Raw genomic sequence first — 9263 nt, 5'->3', positions numbered from 1 at the left:
CTGTCAATCAAGATATCCAGGACGCTCGATGTACTATGAGAAAGGACATGCATATGTGATACTGCTCATATTCATTGATTAAGGTTCAAAAGCCACATTTTGTTAATAAAGTTGAAACGGCCTCATCTCGCATTAGGAGTAGACGTGTGTCTCTTTCACACAGCATGCATGAGCAGAGTCTTCACGTGGCGTGAGCCCTGAGCAGCACGCATAGTGCAGCTTATAGGCGACTGCCTGTGTACCAGCCATGATCGTTTTCCCCTCACAAAATACATACAATATAAGCGTATAACATAATATGTACTTTAATCTGTGTCCCCGTGGGTTATGGTGAGAGAGTGACTGACGCGTTTGTTTTCACTTATAAATATAGCCTATAACAATATTGTGAAAACGCGCACCTGACGCGTGGTTGTTCTGAACGTCTCTTTATATTCGTTCACATTTTTTTACAGTTGTACAAACAAAACCATAGCAAAGTTATCACTTCCCAGCTTGGCTTCACACATCGGCCGAGACGCGCAGCACCGCATCGTGTACACCGCACGCGTTTGATGTGCGTGTATAGGTTTATGTTTATATTTGTAAGCGAAACAAACGATCGCGTCAATCACTCTCTCACCATAACCAACAGGGACACAGATTAAAGTACATATCATGTCATATGCATATATTGTATCTTGTGAAGGGGAAACGATCATGGATGGTACACACGCAGTCTATGCGTGCTGCTCAGGGCTCACACCGCGCGACGACTCTGCTAATGCATGCAGTGTGAAACAGACACGCATATACTCCTAATGCATCGCCCGTTTAAACTTTATTAACAAAATGTGGCTTTTGAACCTTAATCAATGAATATGCGCTGTATCACATATGCATGTCCTTTCTCATTGAGCGTCCTGGATATCTTGATTGACAGGAGTTTCATCCAATCAGTAGTAGCTATCCCATTTCAACAAAATACCTACCTTTTCCGCTTTGACTGATTTGTCGTTGTGTTTTCTGACTTGTCGTTTTGCTTTCTGACATGTGGATGTGGTTTCTGACTTGTTATTTTGTTTCCCGAATTGTTGTTGTGTTTTAAGATTTGCTATTCTGTTTTTAGATTTGATATTGCGTTTTCAGATTTGTCATTTTGATTTTGGATTTTGCTTTTAGATTTGTTTTTAGTTTTGCAACTTGTTGTTTTGTTTTGCACTTCTCGGCCACGGTACTCTTGCCACTATTTCAGCTGACAACTTGTCTGCTCACAGCCTGGCAGGTTTCACCTGCTGCTTTAACAGTGGACGGATCTGTCGCTTTTGTATGATCAGCTACAAAGACCTAAGGTCTCATGTTAAAGAAGATGATGTAATAATTCGATCTTCTCAGGTACATCAGTACCATCTGCAAGCACTCAGGGAAAGTGCTGGAATATCCAAACAGACATACGGTGTGGTCAGTGAGTGCCCTTTCACTGAGCTGAACTACTTTGATGTAACAAAAACCTTTCCCCCTGACTTGATGCACAATCTTCTGGAGGGTGTGGTGCCTCTTGTGATCACCAGAGTTATCCAGGCATTACATTTTTTGCACATTGTCTCATTAAGTCAGGTAAATGCTGAATTGGATGCATTTAACATAGGGAAGAACGACCGAGCTAACCTCCCCCAGAAACTTCCACAAAGTGTGCTAAAGCAAAACACACTACCAGGGTCTGCTGCTCAGGTTTGGTGACTCTTCAGGATTTTGCCATTTCTCATTGGACATTACATTCCGGAAGGTGAGGTGCACTGGGACATTTACCTGAAGTGTAGGGATATAGGAGACATGATTTTGTCCCCCAACATACCAAGGAAAATCATCCCTTTCCTAAGTCTTCAGATAGGAGAATTCCTGTCCTCCTTCCAGTCTGTATTCCCTAAAACTTTCACTCCGAAACTACACTACCTCATTAATTATCCACAACTGATACTAAAGTTTGGGCCATTGAAACAGCTGTGGTGCATGAGATTTGAGGGAAAGCACCAATACTTCAAGCGATTAGCCCACAACACATGTAACTTCAAGAATCTCAGCTACACCCTTGCGAAGAGGCACCAGTTAAGACAGTGCTGGGAACTGACTTCGCTGAATTCCCTGCATCAGAACAACTACACAGAGGGTGAACGGGCAGTACCTTTTCGAGCATTACCACTGTAGATACAGAAAGGTGTGATTGGAAGAAGTGAGGCAGAGGATATTCAGGGTGATGAGAGGCTTGGTGTGTTTAGCTCTTATGATCAACAACGTGAAATACTGTGTGGGAGATAACTTAATTGTAGATGTTGTGGATGAGGACATCCCAATCTTTATAAAGATTCTGAAGATTTTGCAGTTCAGGGGTGCTTGGTTGATCTTTGGCAAGCTGCGGATACCAAAAACATTTGAAAGACATTACCATGCTTTCAAATTGGAGGACCAGAAGGAGTGGATTCTGGTGCAGCCAGGGGAAGAAAAAGAATTTCATCCTCTTGACACATATGTGCATGATGATACTAAGTACATTACATTATATCACAGCGTGCACTCTTCTGGGTAAATATATTGTATGTCTGTGGTATCTCTTATTTTTTAATTATTTCTTTTTTGGAATATAAAATAATTGTTTTTTTTTTACAGAGCAGCAAATTGATGGGGAGACTCTGCTGGGTCTCACAGAAAGGATGGTGGAGAGACTTTTTCCTGTAATGAAACATCAGGTGACATTTATGAAGGAGCTTAATAAGTTAAAAAAGTAAGTCTGTGTTGTTGAATATTGAACATTGTTGTTAAATATAAAAAAATGTATGCTAACAACTTAATTTTTTTTTTCTTCAAACAACCTGGAAACTGAAGTGCCTAAAATATCTTGCACTCAGTATGTATCATTGTTTTGAAGTCCAAACAGACTGTATTGTGGCAAGTAAAATGAATATCCTGTATAAAAGACTTCAACATTGTATTCATGTTTACAGACAAGAACAATGTGACCCATTTATTGCACAACCTTGGCCAGCAGTATACAACCTGCCTGTCTTTCCCCCTGAATTGCAAGCAGCTTTGCAGAGGAAGGATCCAGGCTTTAAGAAGAAAGACAAGTCTCACATTCGTGCATTGCTGGTTCAAGCATTGTTCGACAGCATCACTAAGCACACCTGGTACAGTATTGTATTTCTTGTATTTTATAATGTCAATTGTAACTTGTTGGTTGTTGGGTAGTGAAATAATATATTTTATTATATTTATAGGTACCCAAGTCATAAAATTTATGGAGATGTTCTGGGGAGTTTGATAACCCGCTTTCCATTTTTGAAGGATGGCAGCTCCTCTGGTTATGTATACATATTGCTGCTCTTTTAATACTGTGAAAATATTGAGGTCACTGCTCATTGAAAGATCGCACACAGAAGAAATTTTTCACAAGAAAATATATGTCTACAGGATACCTTGTTGGAATGCCTTAGAAACAAATTTAAAAAAGAAAGGATTCCCTTGGTTAGTTCATCAATCGTCCTGGAAATGAAGGAGAAGTATGGGATCAAAAGGAAGTGTGACGGACAAACAGACTCTGAGGGACTTAGTCAACAGCAAAAGGCAAGTTCAGTTCAATAAATTTAATGTCGAAAGCAGACAAAATTTGTCTTTAACATGAAACACGTGTTGACTTTATTATTTCAGAATGCAAAATGTAGAAGAGAACCATTTGATATAATGGCATATAATGATTCTGCTTGTTCAGAGGAGGTATTTGCTTTAGTTTCCCTTAAGTGATGCATCAGATTGAAACATCAGAATGACGTTTCAAAATTAACTATTTTGTTCTGTGATATGAAATTCATATTGTAAAGCACCACCCACTGGTCCAATGACGGTATCCAGAGGCGTGGCGAAGGCTTCACACGTGTTCTTGTCTTCCTTTGTTTAGTGAAACAGTATTTGCATGAAAGCACATTTCACTTAATTACCTCTATTTTATCTGACTCCAATTTAATAATATCTCGACTTCTCATTTAGTTTACATTTAACTTTTATCATTAATAATTGTGAAATTTGGACGGATGTCTGATTCCTCTGTTTTATTCTAAATTACACTCCTTCATCCGATTCTCAATGTCGCTTAGAGTCTCGCGCCGGCCGTTATACGCGGATCTCACGGTCACAAACTCGCCAGTCTTGGTCACTGCCAGAGGTTTCTATGACTAGTAATGCTCAGATGGCCGTCTCCAACCAGCACTTCCTGAAACATTATTTGATCTAGTCCCCTTAGACTATTGACAACTTCATTAAGTAATGATTATTTCCAACCAGAGGTCATGACCACTCCATAGAGATAAATAGACCAATCTTACTTCCTCTGACGGTAGCTTTACATAATCATGCCATAGTTTGCTATGTACACTTAGTTAGAATAATATTACAATAACCAGAGGTTTTGGTGACTTGCCCTATTTAGATTGGTCAGACAACCTATGTGCTGTTCTAAACGGAAACGATAGCCCCTACGGTCTAATTACACTTAAACTATTGCCAAGTAGTTAGCCGGAGCTCTAAAATCTCAGCTGGCGTGCCCAATGCTCCACCTAATACAGGATTCTAGTCCGTCACTAACCTGAACGTAGATTTGCAGTAACAAAGGATATAGCGTGATCTACTAAAGTTTATAAACTCAGAACAATACAGAATGAATTCAAACATAACAATTTATTAGCCAGGTAAGGGAAGCATAATTCAAAATCCAATTCAATGTTCAATTCAATAATCAATGGCAATCAATATAAATCAATAACAAATAATAGAAAACCATAAGAAATAAAGCAAAGAGAAGTTCAATGTTGCATACCTGGCAAGAGACGACACACAAGAATTTGTGCGGGAGATCTGGCTACAGATTCCCTGATATTTTTGTCAACTTCCCTTAAATACTAAACCAGAACAAAGCATTATGTAAATATTCTTTAGAGTTAGGAATTTGGCTGTGATTGGGTCTTGTGATCCCTGGGGCTGTACTTAATCTGCATACAGTAGGTGATTGGTGAAAGTCACCAAATGAGAAATGTTCCAGCACTGAGGGAAGTTTGTTAAGTTCTTACAAAACTTTGTCATTACATTGTTGTTATGGGAGTGAGACCATTGTACCAGTTGCACTGAGACCATAGCAGCGGGAACGTATTTTAAACAGGGGGGGTGTGATTTTTTTGTTGGCAGGACTGAAGTTATGACTGTGCCATGGACGGAGCCGCTTAAAGTTTGTTAATAAATAACGGCAACTATGTGCGAATGCGAAATTAGCTGCTGCCGATAATAAAGAAGGATGCCAGTGTAATTATAAGAGACATGTAAAACAAACACACACATAAATAAATGTTATGTATGCATATAGCCAAAGCACAATCTGCTGAACGAAACTACAAGCTACACGGCAGCAGCTTAACATCAACTTGTGATAAACCTCCATGGGCAAACAATTCACATGATTAAACACAACTGCACAATCAACTCGTACACATACTGACTGTAGACCTATCAGCCACAATCTCATATAAATAAAAATAAATAACATTACTGCTTACCTTACCGGCCTGCATGCAAAACCCCAAATGTGGCCTTTCTTTTCTGTCTACACTATTTCTAATCAAGTTATTTTATCATGTGGGATTCAACGCCTGGAGTCATTTTGATTACTTTACCACACACACTATTTTTCTTATTGAACATTTTGTTTCGGAAAATACATCACTATAGTCAATTGCAGCCTCCAGTTCATGCTGACTTTTAAGTAACTTGTTTGTCTGAAAGTGTGTAATTTGGATATATGCACCTGAAGTAAACAATTTTTTTTGTGTTTAAGATGCTGCATGAAATGACAATGAGGTTTGGAACAGACTTGGCGAAGAACATGGAAACATCTCTAAATGAAATGGCCCTAAACATCATCAGGAGTGCAAAAGAAGGAAGTCAAAGGAAACTCTATGCCAATCTCATTGGACCAGAAGAGGAAACCACAGAAGGTAACTACATCATATATTTGTTCCTTGCCCAGTGTAAAGTTGCATTATCTGCACTGTCAATGTAAACGTTGTAGCACCTATAAATTGTATTAGAGAAAACGTGAAATAATTTTAGTATTATTTTTATAAGTTTACCCAAAAATGAAAAATTTTGCCATCATTTACTCACTCTCTTGTCATTTCAAACCTGTATGACTTCACCAGAACACAACAGAAGATATTTAGAAAAAGGCTGGAAACTGAACAACGATGGTGCCCATTGACCTGCATTGGTTTTGTGTCCAAAAGAAGTAAATGGCTATGAGCGTTGTTCAGTTACCAACGTTCTTAAAAATATATATATTTTTGTGTTCTGCTGAAGAAAGAAAACCATATAGGTTTGAAATGACAAGAGAGTGAGTGAATGAATTTTCATTTTTGAGTAAACTATCCCTTTAGTTGATTTCTGTACCTAATGTACAATAATTTGTATCTGTTTGTAGGTCTTGTTAGGAATGCTGCACTCATTTTATTGCCAGCATTATTTAAAGAAAACGTCAGCTTCCTCTACAGTGTAAATAGTGTAAGTATAGTCTTCTGTAGTTTTATTTACATTTGAGTCACTTGACTTTAAATAAAGGAACGGTTCATGTTTGTTTTACAGGAACCCAAAGGTCCTACACCAACCATAGTGTTTAACGGCTCTCCTGATCCCCTCAAAGCTGAAAGTGTCAGCATTATAATGGACAAAGTGAACATCATAAGAGAGGCAGACATTAACATGAAACAGGCTGTGGAATGCCTGTTTGCGGTCTATTTTCTTTTCAATGTTCAATACCCAGTTGCCATTAAGAACACAATGACTTTTATTCAAAAATATTTGCTCAAACTTAAGTCTCGTCATGACACAAGAACACCAACACCTGTACTAAAAATGTACAATCAACTTGTGTAAATTGTAGTGCTATTTGATAGATGTTTTAATTGTTCATGAATTTTTATCTGCATTGTGATTCTTTTCCTCATTTCAGAGATACATAAAGTTAAGTACTGTATATGTACATACAGTACTTAAACAAGCTTATGTATGTTTATAAAAAAAGTGAAAATGCTTAATGGAAATAATTTTAACAAAATGGTTGAATGCAATGTAATTAAAGTGTAAAGTTTAGCTGTTTAATACAGAGATGCAATTTTAAAATGTGTTAATGTTTATGTACATGCAGTGCAAAAACAAGCTTATGCGTATGTTTATTAAAATGTGAAAGTGCTTAATAGAAATTATTAAAACTAAATGGTTGAATGTAATGAAACATTTTAAATGTAAAATAATTTAAAGTTTTGCTGTCTAATACAGAGTACAGAGATGTGATTTTAAATTATATTTATATTTTTTGCAATATTTTGGCATAATAAAATGAATAAATATAAACTTTTTGAATTGTCTGGATTGGCTATAATTTCTTATCAATAATAAATAACTAATAATAATAAAGAACCTTTAATGGTTCTATAAAGAACCATTTAACTTGGATTCAACGAACCATTTGGGGTTCTTTTTATTGAACCCATTAAGTTGGTTCAATATAGAACCATTTTGGGGTTCCATATACAGTGAGGGAAATAAGTATTTGATCCCCTGCTGATTTTGTAAGTTTGCCTACTTACAAACAAATGAAGGGTCTATAATTTTTATGGTGGGTTTATTTTAACTGATAGACACAGAATATTTAAAAAAATCAGGGGAAAAAAATGTTATATAAAGGTTATAAATTGATTTGCATTTCAGTCAGTGAAATAAGTATTTGATCCCCTACCAACTAGCAAGAATTCTGGCTCCACAGATTGGTTATGTGCCTATATGGACCACAGATTAGTCCTGTCACTTTAAGAAAGTACTCCTAAATCAGCTTGTTATGTATATAAAAGATGCCTGCCAACAGAATCTGTATCTTCCAGTTCAACCTCTCCAACACCATGGTCCAGACCAAATAGGTTTTAAAGGATGTCAGCGACAAGATTGGAGACCTGCACAAACCTTGAATAGGCTACAGACAGAAGCTTGGTGAGAAGGAGACAACTGTTGGTGTGATTATTTGGAAATAGAAGATATACAAAATAACTATCAAATGCCCTTGTTCTGGAGCTCCCTGCAATATTTCCCCAATGGGGTAAAGATGATCATGAGAAATGTTAAAGATCAGCCCAGAACTACACGGAAGAAGCCTGTTAATGATTTCAAGACAGTTGGGAACACAGTTAGCAAGCAAAACATTGGTAACACATTGGTAACACGCTATGCCACAGTAGACTGAAATCCTGAAGCACCCGCAAGGTCCTCCTGCCCAAGAAGGCCCGCCTGGCTCGTCTTAAGTTTGACAATGAACATAAAAATGATTCAGAAAAGGCTTTGGCGAAAGTGCTGGCACTGCTGTGAGACCAAAATGGACTCCTGTGTTTGGAGGGAGAGAAATGCTGACTATGAGCCCAAGAACATCATGTCTACAGAGAAGCACAGTGTTGGAAACATTCTGCTTTAGGGCTTTTTCTCTGCTACAGGTATACAGGATGACTTCACCGCATTGAGGGGCTGAGGGACGGGCCCATGTACCGTAAAATCTTGGACGAGAACCTCCTCCCCTTAACTAGGTCACTGAAGATGGGTCATGGATGAGCCTTTAACATGACAAAGACGCAAAACATATTGCCAAGACAACCAAATAGTGGCTTAAGGAGAAGCACATTAAATGTCCTAGCCAGTCTCTAGACCCTAGTCCTATAGAACCTCTGTGAAGGAGGCTAAAACTCCAATTTGCTGAGCGACAGCCAAGAAACCTTAAAGATTGACAGAGGAGTGGACTAAATGTATCCGGACACATGTGCAAACCTGGTGACCAACTATCAGAAATGTCTGACCTCTGTGCTTGCCAACAAGGGTTTCTCCACAAAGTACAAAGTTATGTTTTGCTTGGGGATCAAATACTTATTTCACTGACTGAAATGCAAATCAATTTATAACCTTTATATAACATTTTTTTCCCCTGATTTTTTTTAATATTCTGTGTCTATCAGTTAAAATAAACCCACCATAAAAATTATAGACCCTTCATTTGTTTGTAAGTAGGCAAACTTACAAAATCAGCAGGGGATCAAATACTTATTTCCCTCACTGTACAGGTGATGGAACCATTTCTGGTTCTAAATAGAACCATTTCTTTTAAGAGTGTACATAACATTTAACTGTTATTTAAACTTAGATTATCTTTGATATAT

The 9263-nt window shown here is 37.7% G+C and overlaps 1 protein-coding gene across 2 annotated transcripts; it reads left to right on the top strand.

Moving 5' to 3' along the window:
• Positions 1–2818: 2818 nt before the first annotated feature.
• On the top strand, positions 2819–7346 carry LOC130551381 (uncharacterized). Of its 2 annotated transcripts, none has more exons than XM_057328951.1 (6): positions 2819–3161; positions 3252–3339; positions 3445–3597; positions 5852–6011; positions 6494–6573; positions 6655–7346. In XM_057328951.1, exons 1-6 carry the CDS (start codon positions 2884–2886, stop codon positions 6943–6945), a joined length of 1050 nt encoding a protein of 349 aa, XP_057184934.1. In that variant the 5' UTR covers positions 2819–2883; the 3' UTR covers positions 6946–7346. The 2 variants fall into 2 exon arrangements, with proteins under 2 accessions (XP_057184934.1, XP_057184935.1); XM_057328952.1 differs by having other exon boundaries at positions 3252–3334; positions 6655–7345.
• The last annotated feature ends 1917 nt before the right edge of the window (positions 7347–9263 follow it).

This window comes from Triplophysa rosa, linkage group LG2 (genome assembly GCF_024868665.1).
Source record: "Triplophysa rosa linkage group LG2, Trosa_1v2, whole genome shotgun sequence".
Taxonomy (NCBI): Eukaryota; Metazoa; Chordata; class Actinopteri; order Cypriniformes; family Nemacheilidae; genus Triplophysa; species Triplophysa rosa.
Note: the sequence above shows the minus strand (reverse complement) of the source record. Positions and strands in the feature narration are given on the sequence as shown.

Coding starts and splice junctions, on each gene's coding strand:
- LOC130551381 (XM_057328951.1), top strand. CDS start 2,884: ATGTATCATTGTTTTGAAGTCCAAACAGACTGTATTGTGGCAAGTAAA. Junction 3,162..3,251: donor AGCATCACTAAGCACACCTG/GTACAGTATTGT, acceptor TTATATTTATAG/GTACCCAAGTCATAAAATTT. Junction 6,012..6,493: donor AGAAGAGGAAACCACAGAAG/GTAACTACATCA, acceptor ATCTGTTTGTAG/GTCTTGTTAGGAATGCTGCA.